This window comes from Nanorana parkeri, unplaced genomic scaffold (assembly GCF_000935625.1).
Source record: "Nanorana parkeri isolate BGI_ZX_2015 unplaced genomic scaffold, ASM93562v1 scaffold64, whole genome shotgun sequence".
Lineage (NCBI taxonomy): Eukaryota > Metazoa > Chordata > Amphibia > Anura > Dicroglossidae > Nanorana > Nanorana parkeri.
In genome coordinates, this window is record NW_017306332.1 from 188,886 (window position 1) to 207,176 (window position 18,291).

Genomic DNA, 18,291 nt, shown 5'->3' on the forward strand with positions numbered 1-18,291 from the left:
CCCCAACTGTGTGTCAGGCAGCGTGTCCCCCAACTGGGTGTGTCAGGCAGCGTGTCCCCCAACTGGGTGTGTCAGGCAGCTTGTCCCCCAACTGGGTGTGTCAGGCAGTGTGTCCTCCAACTGGGTGTGTCAGACAGCTTGTCCCCCAACTAGGTGTGTCAGATTGCGTGTCCTCCAACTGGGTGTGTCAGATAGCATGTCCCCCAACTGGGTGTGTCAGATAGCGTGCCTCCCAACTGGGTGTGTCATATAGCGTTTCCCCCAACTGGGTGAGTCAAGCAGCGTGTCCCCCAACTGGGTGTGTCCTCCAACTAGGTGTGTCAGATAGCGTGTCCCCCAACAGGGTGTGTCAGATAGCGTGTCCCCCAACAGGGTGTGTCAGATAGCGTGTCCCCCAACTGGGTGTGTCAGATAGCGTGTCCCCAACTCGGTGTGTCAGGCAGCGTGTCCCCCAACTGGGTGTGTTGTGCCCCCAACTGGACGTGTCAGATAGCGTTTCCCCCGACTGGGTGTGTCAGGCAGCGTGTCCCCCAACTGGGTGTGTCCGGCAGCGTGTCCTGCAACTGGGTGTGTCAGGCAGCGTGTCCCCCAACTGGGTGTGTCAGGCAGTGTGTCCTCCAACTGGGTGTGTCAGGCAGCGTGTCACCCAACTGGGTGTGTCAGACAGCTTGTCCCCCAACTGGGTGTGTCAGTTACTCCGAGTGGCCAGCTATGTAATTACTGAATCCCTTAGTGAAGTAGTGGCTGGCAGGAGGAAACACACTATTTGACACACTGGGAACTGTCAGATAACAGTGTTGCTCATTGCTCTGCAACACAGTGGAAATTTGGCTCTCCCTGAGAAGTATTCAAAATTTTCTTTTACAGGGTGGCTGTGGTTTCATTTTGTTATCCTAGCTACAAGGTTACTTTAAAGGATAAGTGCACTTATCCTTTCAGCATGCCCTCCAGCACAGTCATAGATTTCAATGCACTAAAGCCAAAGTAGAATGACCAGGAGTAAGGAAGATTAGTGAAGAGTACACCAGCATTTCTAAGCAAAGGTGAGATGAAGATGTGTAAAGCTGATGATTCAGGATGTCAAGTGAAGCTGATCGATGATACTCACACACATTACAAACTGATTGTAGAGCAGTAATAGTGTGCACAATGGCCCAGCAGTTAAATCTCTGCCACATTATCTGCATGGAGTTTCCATATTTACCCTGTGCTTGAATTGGTTTTCTCCAGGTACTCCGCTTTCCTCCCACACTCCTAAGACATGCTGGTTGGCTATCCGCCTCTTGTCTAAGTTGGCCCTCGTACGAGTGTACATATTGTCTAGGCACATGCGTTATCACATTCTGCATGCTGGACCCAAGCCAATGTTTATAACTGTGGTGGGCGTTTGAGGAAAGACTTGGCACCCTACCTTGAGAAAAATTTGCCAAGAAAATTCCATAAAAATGGCTTTCGATCATATCAGAGGTGAGGATATGTAACTATGTATGTAAGATGTGGTGACCATAGAGCTGGAAGACAGAATCATAGCTTTCGCAAATGCACATGTAGTGTAGGGCCTGATAGGATAAACTAGGTAGATAGTAAATATTAAATTTACACTAAACTCAGGAGGTAAATCCTAAAAATAAATTCAAGTACCTTAACTATTAACAATACAGGACCTCATTTGTGTACCACTCGGTTTAAGTCCTCAAATCATCTCTAATTTGGTGCCGACACTGTCTTTCATTCTGGAGGGTGACTACTTGTGTTCCCCATAATTCCTGTGCGTGTTGTAAAGCAGCCAACGCTCCAAGGCCACTCCTATGATGGACTACAATCCAGTGGCGTAACCAGAGTAACAGGCGCCCGGGGCAGAACAAAATTTTGCGCGCCCCCCCCCCCCCCCGGTGATATGTGGGGGTGTACAGGTATTTAATATGAAAAAAAAGTTTAATATAAAAAAATCAAACATCAAAAAGTGAATCATTAGATTGCATCTTCCCATTAAAAACCTTTGACAACGTTGTCCAAAATCATTCACACTCCCACTCATACAGACGGCCCCGCACACTTGCTAAATAATGGAAAATCACTGTTGCTGAATCTATCACTGACTCTGTGGAAGTCATAGAGGGTTTAGAGGGTTAATGAGGACAGCAGAAAGTCCACGGACACCAATCTCTGTCTTATATAACCTAAAATGTAATTCCTTAGACAAATGGAAATTCCTGACGTAGTTGATCCCCTTCCTCCAGGTAGAGTATGGTACATCCAAAAGTCCTCAGCGATATCCACCAGTGGTGGTCTCCTCAGAGTGCGAGTAATGGTGCTTGGAGCCGTGACTACTTTACAACACACACAGGGGGAACAAAAGTAGCCCCCCTCCAGAAGGAAGGACCTTGTCAGCACCAATTCAGTGATGATTTTGGGATCTACAGCTGAGTGATACACAAATAAGATACATTTTTGTTAATAGTTCAGGCACTTGAATGTATTTTTAAGGTTAACCTCCTGAGTTTAGTGTCACTTGAAGCTCGTTGTACAAAGATTGTAAGGTATAGTGACCCTAAGGACGGCCACTGAAGCCGGGAAGCAGAGATGACAAGCGTAGACCTCGGAGGGTGACAGAGGGCGGCCAGGATATCAGCATGACAAGAATCACTGAAGTTAGGTGACCCAGATTAATAGGACAACTGAGGACATCATGTGACACATGAGGACGACTGAGGGGAACTAATGGCCGAGTTTTCAAACATCCAATTAAACTTCACCTAGGGGCATATGTCTATACTTACGCTGTATGTAATCACACCTATAATGAAGCAAGCTATAAGTCACCGTCTGCCCCTGTAATAAGTCTGGGACCGTCCCAGAACAATAGACTCTGTATACACAATCATCACCGAGTTCCTCCACTTCTCTCCTTTCATCCTCCCTCCATCCCAGCTCCCTATTCTCCACCTTCCCTCCGTCCCTGCTCGGTATTCTCCATCCCTGCTCCTTATCCTCCCTCCCACACCGTACAGCTCTGCGATAGACACCACAAAATGGACGCAAGCACACGAACCTACGCATGCGCCGGGCATTCTTAAGTCCCTTGCAATTACTGGTGACAGGGGCCCCTCCGCGCATGCGCTGTGCACTGGTGGGATGCGCCGGGAAGTCTGGGCCGCGCCTGCGCCCTGCGTTACCCGAGTCGGTCGCTAGAGTCAGTAGTGAAGAAGAGAGTTGAGGCAGGGGGACAGGGGAGCGCTGGGCAGGACCCGATATCTCTATCAGGCGACAGCGGCGGCTCTTCTGCAGAGTTACACTTCGGCTACACACCGCCAGCTCGCTGCGAATGTGTTACTCTGTACCCGGACCTTCACCCGAGAGTTGCTCCACGGATTGGGGTCTTCTTCCTTTTAGCTTTCTAAGCGTTGTTGGCCTGGCAGACGAGAAGCAGGAAAGAAGAAAGTCATTAATTATTTAGGAAGTTCTCCGGAGCTGGAGAAGAGCAGCATGAACACCAGCATCATGTACGCCAGCAGGAAGAGGAGGAAACCCGTGCAGAAGACGTGAGTCCCCTCTGTGTGCTCTGCCTGGGCATGACACCCCTTCACCACAGGGACTTGGCATGACACCCCTTCACCATAGGGACACCAAGGACCTGGCATGACACCCCTTCACCACAGGGACACCAGGGACCTGGCATGACACCCCTTCACCACAGGGACCTGGCATGACACCCCTTCACCACAGGGACACCAGGGACCTGGCATGACACCCCTTCACCACAGGGGCACCGGGGAGCTGGCATGTCAGCTCCAGGCATGCCATCCCTTCCTCATAGGGACCCAAGGGAGCCGGCATGTCAGCTCCAGGCATGCCATCCCTTCCTCATAGGGAGCCGGCATGTCAGCTCTGGGCATGACACTCCTTCCTCCATAGGGACACCAGGGGCCAACATATCAGTTCTGGGCATGGCATTCCTTCCTACATAGGGACACCAGGGGGCCATAGTAACAGTCCTGGGCTTGGCTTCCCTTCCCCATAGTGACCCAAGGGAACCAGCATGTCATCTCTGGGCATGACATCCTTTCCTCATAGGGGGCACCAGGGAGCTGGCATGCCGGTTTTGGGCATGGCGCCTCTTCCTCATAGGGACCCCAGAGAGCCAACATGACAGCCCTGAACTGTGCACCCCTTCCTCTTAGGGGTCCAAGGGGGATGGCATGCCATCTTTGGCCAAGGAACCGGCATGTCAGTTCTGGCCGTCACACCTCCTTCCCATAGGTATACCTGGAAGCCACTATGTCAGCTCTGGCCTGTACACCCCTTCCCCAAAGGGCATGACACCAGGGAGCCAGCATGTCAGCTCTGGGCTGTACACCCCTTCCCCATAGGACATCACACCAGGGAGCCAGCATGTCAGCTCTGGGCTGTACACCCTTTCCCCATAGGACATGACAGCAGAGAGCCAGCATGTCAGCTCTGGGCTGTACACCCCTTCCCCATAGGACATCACAGCAGAGAGCCAGCATGCCAGCTCTGGGCTGTACATCCTGGGCTTGGCTATCAGCCTTTGCCAGCACTCCATAAAAGAGTATGATAGCAGGGGAACTACTCACTAATGCTTGTTTACATTGACTGCTCTCTCCATGTCAGTGCCAGGAGTCATTGACAACTTACTGTTCTGGGCTGCAGTCATTTAAGGAGCATCCTTTTTAGCTGCAAACAATTTTGAACAAAATACAGCATTTCTTCAGTTTCAGCCAGATGTGAAAGTTGTGGCGACTTTAAGATTAGAAATACTTTTTGCCAAAATCAAGCTGAACTCTGGGGGAAGTCCCTCTGCATCCTCATGTACATTGTACGGCTGTTAACTTGATGACGTCAGTGTGTGACCGCCACCGGGGAGCACCTTGGAGAAGAGGCTTTGGGGGTCTGGTTGCATAGGGAGCCTGCCGGAGTAGAGACCCCTAGGCAGGACTGAGCATTACATTCTTGGGGGGGGGGGGGCACTGCAAGGGTAGTTTTTTTTTGTTAAATGTCGGGAGTTCAGCTTTCATAATATACTAAAGGCAAAACTTTTTTTTAATTTTCTATAGGGGGGGGGCGTAGGGATTAAAATTGCTGTCATTGGGGAGATTTCCCCTTAATTTCCTGTCTGATATACAACACTGAAGTGAAAGGATATATTTCCAATGTAAAGGAAAGCTGTCATGGGAACAAGTGTCTCAATTGCAAGATTGCCCAGCAACCCCAAAATTTCGGATTTCCCCTGACTTTCCTTACTGGTGACATTGTTGATCAGGATAATTAGAGAGAGAGCATCTGCTCAAGAGGAACACGGACAGCAATTGAAACCCGACAGAGATCCTAACTAACCCCCCCCCCCCTCACAGCCCCACTCTATCCAAATGTAAGAAAAGGGGTTTTGCCTTTTGGTACATGTAAAAATAATGTGTAAGCTCACTGTAGCCATATTGGTGCACTTGTGACCGCACAGTTGAATCTTATACATGAGATTGTTGTTTTTTCTTATTCATTTTTACACACTTCTGTACATGAGATACTTTTTAGTTTGCATTAACAGTTCATTTTTTAGGACAAGCCCCTCTTTCTTGGTCCAAGAAGTACTGATACACAGAAGGTTAGACAAAGAAGAAGAGGGTAGACCAGGAACGCATGTCCCGGACTGTTAGCGCAAACAACGTGTATCACGTACAGTACTCCACTCAATTTGAAAATGAAAAATGTTTTTTGTGTGTTGGAGCTCAGCCAGTCATGGTCTGATAGATGGGCAACACTTGTACATGAGAGGCTGTCACAGCACTGACGGCAAGGACATGCACTAACATCACAATTACCTGCCCAGAGCTTTACTGCTTCAAGATGTGATTCACTCCGGTGTCATGTAGTCAGGACTACTTATAGCCAGTATCATTCTAAAGCTAGGGATGAACAAAACTTGTACTCACACTTGTGTTTCCACATTATTTTCATTACTGTTTTATGTATCACCTCCCCCCCCCCCACACACTCTTTTCCACATCCCAAGTAAATGAAAAGTATTAATAAAAAAAAATATTTTTATTAGAGTATCCCATTTTATGAATTGAAATAATTTAATATTCCCGCTAAAACAGGGCAAGGTTAATATGCATGTGCGGTGAGTTTTAGACAACAAAACAAACATGTTTTTACTGTTCTACTGCTTTGCATATATATTGAGGACGATTCGAGTATATTGAATTGTAGAACTTTACCTTCTAGTACCTTTTGTGTCTCATTCTATATCGGGTTATATTGAGGACGATCCGAGTATGTTGAATTATAGAACTTTACCTTTTATAGTACCTTTTGTATCTCATTCTATATCAGTTTATATTGAGGACAATTGGAGTATGTTGAATTGTAGAGATCTACCTTATAGTAACTTTGTGTTTTACTCTATGTTGGGTCTGGGATTTTGTAAATATATCCTTCTTCTTTTCTTTTTTTTAAATGAAACGGTATTTGCTAGATATTAATTCTGAACTGAGGGATGCTCATGCGTAAGAAGTATTGTCCTGTACCATCCTGTTATATAATAGATCCTGTGCTGCACATTAGACGCTTAGCAGATGGTAAGGGGTTAATGTTTACAAGCTGCAATCTAGTGGCAATAATGTAAAGCGACTGTCATATACATTGGAAAGTGTCCCTTTAATTTAGGAAGGAAATAAGGCATTACTGTATGGATTTATGAATCGTTAACGTCGCCAGAAACAGATTGTCCTTGTGCTGTAAATACGTAGTAAGAATTCAATCAAATAGACTTGTGGGGGCCATGTTTGCATATCATCCAGTAGAATCCTATTTGTTTTAAACTACAGAAGCATATAATGTAGACTTCACATTTTGAAACAATTTATGTGTTGCTGTGCTTGGTCTGCTCCACCTCCTTATTATTTGTAGTTTAATTTCTCCTTCTTTTCCTTCTCCCTAGTGCTGCTCCCTGGCACACCGGGTTTTTTTTTTTCTCCCCTTTTCAGAACCACAATTTTCTTTTTTCACTTTATGTTTTCGAGTGTTTTGAAACTGCAGACCCGATATTATCTGTTTTGTCTATCTCATGTGGTCAGCCTTTTTCACAGCAACGTCCTTGTCTGCCATGCTTGATAGAGGCGTTGACTCCTTTAGTCAAAGGGTACACAGATCACTTTGTAACAGCTAGTTTGTTTGTTTTTTTAACACCTAGTGACACACACAATGTCACACATAGTGACACACACAATGTCACACATAGTGACACACACAATGTCACACATAGTGACACACACAATGTCATGCAAGTATTTTTCTTTTCCAATACCTTAATATTTTTGTGAGACTAAAGTAATTATAAATGTTTAAAGCATCATAGGTCAATGTCAGCTCAATGTAAGTTGGATGCACTTGAGAATACATTGTACTCACGGTTCCCTAGAACAAGGTCTTTCAGTCATTGGGAGTATAATATAAAAATATATATGAAGCATTTTGAAAAAGAAAACCATAAAAAAAGTATCATTTGCTTTTCCCATAATATACTGGTATTTCCCATGCTCATAAAACTCTTTTTCAGCACTCTGATTTTTCTCCGATAGCATTTTTTTTCTTTTCATGTTGTGAAAAGCAGATATTATTTGTGTTGTATCATTCCGATTAGCATATTGCACACCCGGGATTTCACTACCTATGATGTGCTTTTTAGCTCTGATGGTTGTCACAAATGATATGCCGTGCCTATTTCACATATGTATCCTTTTCTTTTTCAATCAGCATAACTGAGAATTGGAACATATTTGTATGTGTCTTGGACTATTAAGATGCTTCCTGTTCTCTCCCTAGTAAAACTGGAAGGAGAATCAGAACAATGAAGTTATGAAATCATTGTGAAATGCACACACATATTTTGTCTAGAGACTACATCCATCCCAGGCTCAGATTTCATACAACCCAAGCATGAAAGCAAACCCCGGTTTTGTTTTTTCTTCATTTAAAGGCATAGTCTTAAAGGAAGCAGGGAACCTAAATAGCAGGTATCTATATTTTAGTGCGGACAAAGAGACTTTTTTTTTTTTAAATAAATATCCAGTCCTCTGTTTTATCACATTAGACAATAAAATGTGTTAAAGAATAAGGCTGGTACATTGACAACCAACTCAAATATTTACTTTTAGGAACATATTTTCTCAGCGTCTGTCTGATCAACTGACTCTTGTAACATGAATATAAGATGACTGGTTTATAATTAGATGGCGATTTGTACAGAACTAGGCCTTGTTCCTCGTGCTTCACTTCTTTAATGTCCTTCAGTTTGTAATCTTTTGCTGCTCATGTCTCCCATGCCCTTTTAGATTGTAAGTTTTGCTCCCTGGGTCTCATGTCCCACTTGTCCTTTCCATTTTAAAGTGACAATAAGATCAGGAGGTACATCTTAAAAATGCATTCAAGTTTCCTCACTATTAACAGAAATGTATCTTATTTGTATATCACTCGGCTGTAGATCCTCAAATCATCTCTGAATTGGTGCTGCCACTGTCCTTCCCTCTGGAGGGTGGCTACTTTTGTTCCCCATGGTCCCTGTGTGTGTTCTAAAGTAGCCACCGTTCCACGCTCACTCCCGTGATAGACTACAATCTCACGTTTAGTTTACTAATTTGTATGGGGATTGTAGTCCATCATGAGAATGAGCTTGGAGAGGTGACTACTTTTACAACACACTCAGAGACCATGGGGAACAAAAGTAGCCACCCTCCAGAGGGAAGGACAGTGGCAGCACCAATTCAGAGATGATTTGAGGATCTACAGCCGAGTGATACACAAATAAGATACATTTTTGTTAATAGTTCATGTATTTGAATGCATTTTTAATATTTAACTTCTAAATGTATTGTCACTTTAAGGCTGGGTTCACACCTAGGTGACAGCGTTTTTGCACGTTTTTATGCGTGTTTTTGATGCAGGCTTTTGTGCGTTTTTTTTGTGTATTTTATGCACAAGTCAAATCACACGTTTTTGTGAGCAGTTTGTAGCTCATTGATGGTAATGAGGAAACGCACATAAAATGTGCAAAAACACAGCAAACGCGCGTTTTAAAGCGTTTCCTATTGAGTTTATGGGGCCAAAACGAGCTGTAATATGCAAAAAAGAATCTCCTGTGCTTTTTCCAGCGGAAGGCATTTTGCGACAGAACGCTCAGATGTGAAAAGGGATATAGAAATGAATGGGATTTCTTTTTGAAGGGGGGCATATTGTTTTTAAGGCAGCAAAAGCACTACAAAACGCTCTGTGTGAACCAGACCTAAGCTCTTGATTGGCGTGTTTAGTATGTCTCATATTCCTTAGATTGTAAACTCTTGCTCCTCATTTCTCACTCCCCCCACCCTCTGATACCCTTTAACATGGAAGGTAGGGCCCTCCCATTGTTTGCTGCATCATACATGTTGCCTCAAATGTTCATTTTGGGACTTCCCAAAACTGAAATTGTAATAGAATAGGTTGACACTATATAAATAAAGCAATACAAGATTTGAATGTGTTACATTGTCACAAAACTCCTTAAGGTAAAAGACTCAGACAGCCCTTTAGATAGTTTCCTTGAGGTAGCATGTTGAATGTGTTTCGTGCCACCAGTACAGACAGTGGTGGGAGCTTTACATGTTAGTACATGTAGGATGATACTACCTAGGTAGTTTGTCATCCTGATGTTTAGAGATCTTGTGTAGTTTTCTCTATGACGGTACTTGGGAGGGTGGGCTGCCTGACGGGAACATTTTAAAAAAACACTGTAATTTAACTCTATGGCTTTAATTGTTGGATGCAGTTTCAGAACAAAGTATATAATGAGGGAATCGAGAGTATTCGCTAAACAGAGTTTTGTTAGTAATGCAGATAATAACGGCTTATCAAGACTTGTAGCTACCCCTTTAGGCCTCATTCACACACAACGCAAGCAAAATTGTATATTGCGTATATACGAGCATCTATGCGCGTATATACGAGCGTCTATGCGCGTATATGCATGCACTATATGCAATCCAGAATGCATCACTCGTAATGGAATTTTAATGAGATACGCTGCCCAGACGCATCTCTGTTCCATTCTGTTTTTGCGCATGTATACGCTGCGCAAATATACTGCTCCATAGGCGGCTGTGTGTAATGGAGCCATTTATTTGCATATGTTGCATATGGCACCACACGTACGTACGCGCGTATACGCGTGGCAGTGTGAATGAGGCCTTAGAAGAGAAAATAAATATTTGTGGTTTTTGTTCTAAACATTTATTTCAAAGTTTATCAAGTGGGACAACTATTGATATTTGAATTGAGGCATCATTAAAGTGACACTAAACTCAAGAGTTAAATCTTAAAAATACATTCAAGTACCCCAACTATTCACAAAAATGTATCTTATTTGTGTATCACTCGGTGGTAGATCCTCAAATCATCTCTGAATTGGTGCTGACACTGTCCTTCCTTCTGGAACTTTTGTTCCCCATGGTCCCTGTGTGTTGTAAAGTAGCCACCTCTCCAAGCTCACTCCCATGATGGACTACAATCTTAACCACTTGCTGCCCGGAGCAATTTCTTACATTTGCACACACAATAAAATCTGAATTTCTGGCTAGAAAACAGCTTCAGACCCCCAAAATATATTTTCTTTAAGCAGAGGCCCTGTAGAATAAAAATATGCTAGTTGCAATTTTCTATGTTGCACGGTATTTGCGCAAATGTTTATCAAACAAATATTTTTAGGATAAAATAGACTCAAATTAAATTTAGTGCACAGAAATAGAATATATTACCCACATTTTTGGGTAAAATATAAAAGATGGGGTCATGTCGGGTAAATAGATACCAAACATGTCAACTCTTAAAATTGCGTGCGTCCGTGAAACCGCAAAAAACTACAATAACCAGAATTTCCCACAAGCAACGCTTTAAACAGTTTAGTGCTTACAGTGATTGATGGTCCTAGAATTATTGCTCTCACTCCGACGCTTGCGAAGATATGTAACATGTGTGGCGCAATTTTCATTTTTGCACGAAAGCGCATCCGACGCATGTTAGCGTATGTGCGTGCACGTGGGGGGTGGGGGACTTTAAAACATTTTTTTGCATTTAAAATGTTTTTTTTTTATTTGTTACTTTTTTATTTTATACAATTTTTTTTTTTTTTTTTTTTTTAACCTATGCTGTACCTCAACTTTATTGCTATCGCATAGGGGGCTTACATGTAATAGCATATATAATGTGACAGGTCCTCCTTATCAGAGGTCTTTGAGACCCCTAATGTCACCTAGGGACTCCAAAGAAGCTGATGAAGCCGCAATCTGCTTCACCAGCTTCTTCTTCTGGCTCTAGGAGCCAGATAATGTGTACAGTGACACCGGAGGTCCAGTCCGGGTCCAGTGATCCAAGTAGAGATAAGCGGCTGTAAGCCTGCTGATCTCCCTCTGATCCATCAGGGGAGACCCACCATGCCAGTGCTGGGCTAGCACGGGGGGACAGCGGGGCCGGGAAGCTGCTGGTGGCAGCAGAGGTGGGAGGGACAATCCGGCTGTTTGAAACGGTACCAAGAACACGGTATAACCACTTCCAGCGGATGATGTACATTTACGTGTACCCGCTGGAAGTGGTTAATACAAATTAATAAACTAAACGTGAGATTGTTGTTTATCTCGGGGGCGAGCTTGGACCTGTGACTACTTTACAGCACACACAGGGATCATGGGGAACAAAGTAGCCCCCCTCCAGAAGGAAGGACAGTGTTAGCACCAATTCAGAGATGGTTTGAGAATCTACAGCCGAGTGATACACAAATAAGGTACAGTTTTGTTAATAGTTAAGGAACTTGAATGCATTTTTAAGATTTTTCTCCTGAGTTTAATGTCACTTTAAAAAGGTTCATTTCACCCTGTGTTTGAGATTTGTAACAGTGGAGATTTATTTTAATAGACAAAAAATAAATTAAGAGACCTTTCAAAATTTTGTGCAGAACTGAAAGCATGGTATTTTTCTGTGGAGTGCTGTTCCCCGGCGTATTATTTTTAGTGCACATCTGTATATTCTTTACTCTGTTGGAAAGTAAAATTGAGTAAAACTATGTGAACTCAAGAAATGTTCATGCCTTTAGTATTCATAAGAATAATAATGTTCTCCATTTGTATTTCTCTCTTTCTGTAGAATTCTACTCTCATAGCTGTAGAAATTCTTTTCTAGCTTTCTTAAAGGAGAACTATGAGGCGAGTGCTTTTCACTCACATCATAGTTCTAGCCGACATGTGACAATGAGACTGTCACAGGTCTGCTCAGTAGATCGGGTGGCGAGCGAACACATACCGGCAGAGAGCCGTGACAGGGGGAGGGGCTGGATTCCCCTCTCCGATCTGCCAGCGCTGACTGGCGGAACGGACGGGGCGGGTACAGCTGGCTCTGCCTCTAGATAGGCAGGGCCAGCTGTCAGTCACGCAGCTGGGCGGATCCAGACATAATTGTTGGGATCCGCTTCAGCTGCGGCGTCTTGGTATACCGCGAGCAACAGCTTGCAGTATACTGGGCCTAGGGTGACGGGAGGACGCTAGTTTGTGTCCTCCCGTTACCCTAAGGAGAACTATGGGGAAAAGCCTTAACTCCATAGTTCTCCTTTTATTGTACATACAAATATTAAGCCGATTGCAACAAAACATCCAATATGTTGTAATTCAGTAGCGAAGCAGAGCATCTCATAGAAACAGTGACACATTATCGCCACATTACTTTTCTTTTTATATATAGTACTTGATTGGTCTGATAGTAGAGCATGCACACTTCTTTTCTTTGCCACTCTTGTGCAGTTAATGGATTAATTCAGCCCCCTGACTGACCTTTTATTTTAGTTGCCTCATGCACTTGAATCACAAAAACTTTCCAGCATACATAAACATTATTTTGCCTTCTGTATGGAAAATTGTAATTTCCGCGTTTTTTTGCTGATGTTTAGAATTTAAGTAATTTATGTTTGTGTTTCTTACTTGCAAACAATGTTTATATAGGATTTGTGAGTATTTTAGTCCGTTTCACTAAACTTGCTGCCATAGTTCAATTGAAAACATTTTTTTTTTGCTGTTAGGTTGTGTGGGCTCACATCATAGGCACATTTGGCACTTCATATGCCCCAAAACTTGAAACATTGTTTACTACTTAGTGAAGGGATTATCAGTTTTTGCAATGTTTATCAATGTTTAAATGCAGCAAGGGTCGGCTAAATGCCACACAATATTTTAAAGGACATTGGGAAGACCTTTTGGCCTTTATTTAGAAAGATCTTCAGCAATTAGAACCTTCAAGCACTCCACTTCCCTCTTGCACAGTGCAGAGAGTTTGTTTCTTGCAGCAAGTGGGAGAAATCTTCACAGGTCATTTTCCAGTACATCAACGGCTGCTTTAAATCAACTGTTTATAGACCCTTCTCTCCTACTGCTCAGCAGTTCCTGTTCTCCATTTATTTAGTGCTTTGACATTGTACATGACATCAGTTATTCGGAACTTGTTCAATGCCAAGGTCTCTTTATATTCAATTAGCTGTGCTTTGCTTTGCGCTGTGGAAAACAGCAGGCATTACACAAAAGAGACATGGACTATGTATTAGAGTTTACATGCATTGAAAACACTACCAAGATATACATCTTAAAACATACATGTGAATTTATAGTGTTAGAATGTTTGAGTTGTTTCTATTCTTAAAGAAGAACTCTGGACATATGAAATCTTAACCCTTGCAGTGGGGCTACCCCTGCACGATAAGGGGTTGTTTGTGTTGTCTAGGGAGCTAAAATAACAAAGACATACTCACCTGAACCTCAGAGCTGGCTGCCTGCTAGTCCAGTCCCTGCAGCCCCGCTGTCCCTCCGCTCTAGTGTAATGTCTCTCGCCATTCCTATGTCCAATACACTATATTGGGCTTGATGACCCATGGGTTGTTAGACTGCCAGAGTGCAGGGGGGAGAGAGGCTGCATTGACCGGTCTAGCAGCCAGGTGGGTTCGAGGTTCAGGTGAATATATCTGTGCATGTAGTTGGAAGCTCAGAAATAATTTTTTAACAAGAGGATTTCTCCCTCTATCTATACTAAACTATGAGCTCTTGTTAAAAAAATTATTTGAGCATCCCACTACATACGCAAAGTTATAATATGCGAAGGAGCGTCTAAGGCAGTGGCTCTCAACCTGTGTAACCTCAGGACCCACTTGGTCATTACGTTGCGACCCAAATCGCACTGCAATGGACCGCACAACATTGCGGTAATGTGCGTTCCGGTGCGGGCAATCGAACTGGGAGTGGGAGGTGTGTTTGGAGTACCAAATGAATGGCAACGCAACATACCGCCCACACCAGAATGCGTAGTAGGCGTGCATTACTGTGGTCCAGGCACCTCTACAGGACACATGAGGGAGCTGTAAGCAATGCACATATGGATAGAGCTCCCTTGCTGCCGTAGCCCCATCCTATCCAACCTCAAGCTGACACTCGATGCCGGGCAGCATATTCTGAATGGCTGCTTGGCGCAAGAACTGACAGTGCTACGCTAGGGGGAGGCTGAGGAGCCTCTCACCTAGAAAAGTGAAAGGCATGCAGTGACCCACTTTTAGGCCCACCAGTTGAGAACCAAGGGTCTAAGGCATCCTTGAGAGTAAAGAGGGCAAGAAGTGGATTACAGATTGGAGGAGCAGAAAGGGGAGAAGGAACGGAGTGTGATAATAATAAACTATTGATAACCATCCATACATCTAGTGGTCAATACTGTCTGGTGAGTGCAGAGATTTTCAGATTTCTGCTACATGGTGAATATAAAGGGAGCACAGCATAAGCGCAGGTGAAGGATCACTTCAGCAGATGGAAAAAGAGAGGACTTGTATACAAATAATTTATGTATTTCATTTATTTTCTCATTTGTATGTATTGTTTATGGTGAGAGACATATTTATTATGGTATCCAAGTGTGGGATCTAACAAACTGAGCACTTTATGAAAATTTGGAGCACTGAGTGAACACTTTATTGCACATTTTGAGGAATTTGTTCGACTGCCGATACACTAATAGCACAGCAGCTAATTGAAGCACTTGATATATTATTGGAGTGCAGATTTATTTACCAAATCCTTAAACACATTAGAACTTTTTATAAACTGGATATTGCTTTAAAGTTAAACAATTCCCAAATATAATTATGAGTTTGTATCCTTCATACATTTTTCTTTTGTCCAAGCAATATCTCCTGTGACTTCATTAGGGGTCATCTTCACTGAAGGAGGCATTAAGGACAAAAAAATATGTATGTACAGTATATGCTTTTCCCATGCGCTCCCATTGAAGTATGTGGGGCCAAAAATGCACTGCGTAGCACCAAAAGAAGCACCAGCACCTTTTCAAAAATGGTGCTGCAGCATGTTGCATTGATGTGAACGGGCACCATTCAGAATCTGATTTACATTGTCGTGCAAACACAGGACAAATGACACTGAACGGGGCCGAAGAGCTGTTGTCTGTTTTGCTAAGCAGTGAGCGGTTGGTGCAGTGCAGCATATCAGTGTTTTTCTGCACCAGCCTTGTGGGGTGAACGGGACACAAAGAAAACAATTGCCCATGCAGTGGTTGGCATGAATGTAATTTGGAAAAACACCAGTCACTGGAAATATTGTGTAATAGCCCTTAAAATTCCATCATTATAAGAATTGAGTCGAAATTTAGATTTCAAAGTTCACAACAGAGTCTGTGTCTTTTTTTATGAGAGCCGTTCTTGGGTGGCTTCCAGGCCTCTAATGTAAACTCACAGCAGGTGTTTGTAAGCTGTTAAGCTGGTCACACACAGAGTGAATGTCGCTCCTGATGAGCCAGCTGAAGTTTGGACTGTGTATGGCCCTGCCAACATCTATCTGCTGGAGAAAGGTTGATTTTTTTTGTATTTTTCAATTGACTTTTGTTGAAGGAGTCGATGTTAAAATTCTTGGACGAACAGCTCCTGCATTCAATTAGATGCAGGCACTGTCTGGGTATTCAGTTGCCACTAGAGCAGCAGCTGATGAATACAATACCCGGCAATAGTGAGTACTCCATTCACACTATTTAGCATGGATGGGGAAATTGAACCAAATGCACCTAAACGCACAGCACACGCAGTTTGAACAGTGTGAATTCTACCATGTAAGATCATTTAGTTTAAATTGCATGCCTTTTATGTGTTTATGTCTTATATATTTATATCATTATCTCGTGAATGAGTCCTTAGAAACTGCATGACACCGACTCTAGTGTCTCTGTTGTGATCTTTAAGGATCTTTTGAGAATAAATAACTTCATGTTAAGGCTAGATTCACACATCGACGATGCACACCGCGGTTGCCGGAGCCCCATTGATCAATCGCTGAAAAAAGTTATCTATTTTGTAGATTGTCACGAGGGACAAGTAGATTCTATTTTGGAGATGAGCCCCGGGTTTTAAAAACGCGATTGCACAGGCGGCATGGTGGCGGGAAACTAATGGCACCGCCAGTGCAATGTGCGATTCCATGACCGTGCGGTTTCGTGCACGGTTGCCGTGTGGTCCCGGATCGCCGCAGTGGGAACATAACCTCAAAGTGGCTGGAGAGGTCAGGCATGGCTTGTTTTAAAGGCGTTAAATCTTAAAAATGCATTCAAGTACCTTTTAAAGGAGAACTACGAGGTGAGGGAAAATCACTCAACCTCCTAGTTCGAGCCGACGTGTGACAATGAAACTGTCGCACGTCGGCTCAATAGATCGGGAAGTGAGCAAACGCATACCGTCGCTCGCTCATCTCCCTGCAGAGAGCAGTGACTGCCAGTGTGCAGGGATTCCCCCCTCCCGGCTCCGAACCTCCAGCGCTGACTGGAGGAACGGATGGGGGAGAGGGCGGGTACAGCTGGCTCTGCCTCCTGTTACATTTGATTCAGACCTGCAAGCCTGTAAATCACAAAAAAGTAATTTTCCTAACAAATTCATTCACGACCATGGTGCAAAAATAAATACACCCCAATGAAAGTCATAGGAGCAAAGCTAAATTTTAGACAACAAAATCGTAATTAACAAGAATTCAGCTACAGGTGAGTGATTATTTATTACACCGGTGTCCAGCAGACAGGAGATTATAAAAGGGCGTTACTTATCAAAGAAAACCCTTTCCCAATTCATGCTGTCAGCAATGGTTTCCCATGACACAATACGGCGTACAATGCAGATCCTGATCTGTACCCAAATCGAACACCTATGGGGAATTCTGACGAGACAAGTTGAGCATCACTCTCCATTCAGCATCCAGGCTCTAAAAGAGCGTTCTTGGAGAATGGAAAAAGATAGAGGTTGCAATATGTCGCCAACTTGTTCATTCCATTCCTAGAAGATTTGGTGCTGTCCCTACAAATCATGGAGGTCACACAAAATACTAGATGTAGTAGTTTTTGTTGTGGGGTGTATTCATTTTTGCTTCACCTAATTGAGTTAAACTGAAGATTCTGTAATATAAGGTATATTATTAACCTTATTTTCATGTAATGAGCTAAACAAAAGTTCTATAAAACTCGGTTTTGGAACAATTTTGGAAATTGTTCTTGTGTTCACTGAGATACTGATTAAAATCTTACTGTTCAAAGGGGTGTACTCATTTAAGATAGGCGCAATCGTTGTTTTCGCACGTAGGCGTACCCGACGTGTATGTGGGGGCGGAGGACTTTAAAAAAAAAAAAATTCTTTTTTAATGCTTCTTTATTTTTTCTTTATGATTCTTTCATTTTTTGTATTACTTTTTTTTTTTTTTTACACAACTTTTTGCTATCACATGGGGGGCTAAGAAGCCAATTTACATGACGGGTCCTCTTTATGAAGACATCAGTGGTCTCCAAGACCCCTAATGTCAGAGATCTTCTTCATCAGCTTCTGTAGCTGGAGAGTGACAATGAATGCAGGAAGTGATGTAATATACATCACTTCCTGCATTCGGGCACTGGAGAGTAGATCAAAGGGAGTTCGTGTACTGAGCTCCCATTGATCTCCTGTCACAGAACCGTGCCGGTCCCGGCTGCATCGGGCACAGTGGATCTCGGGACCGGCAACGGCAGTGACAGCTGCAGGTAATACAAGCGATCGGGTGTCTCGAGACGCCCGATCGCTTGAATGTAAAGCTCCCGGCCGGCTGTGTAATTACAACGGCCGGCCGGGAAGCTGCTCGTCGGGCCCGCCGTCCTCTCGTTGCAGACGAATGGATTTTTCAAGCCCTGTATATATGTGTATATATGTAT

The 18,291-nt window shown here is 43.5% G+C and overlaps 1 protein-coding gene across 1 annotated transcript in view; it reads left to right on the top strand.

Moving 5' to 3' along the window:
• The first annotated feature begins 3,372 nt into the window (after positions 1-3,372).
• The window catches only part of AHR (aryl hydrocarbon receptor), a 128,280-nt gene continuing 113,361 nt past the window's right edge, over positions 3,373-18,291 (top strand). The window contains exon 1 of the mRNA XM_018576325.1: positions 3,373-3,542. Coding sequence (XP_018431827.1) covers positions 3,487-3,542 — 56 coding nt within the window. The 5' untranslated portion in view covers positions 3,373-3,486. The remainder of the gene's footprint in view (positions 3,543-18,291) is intronic.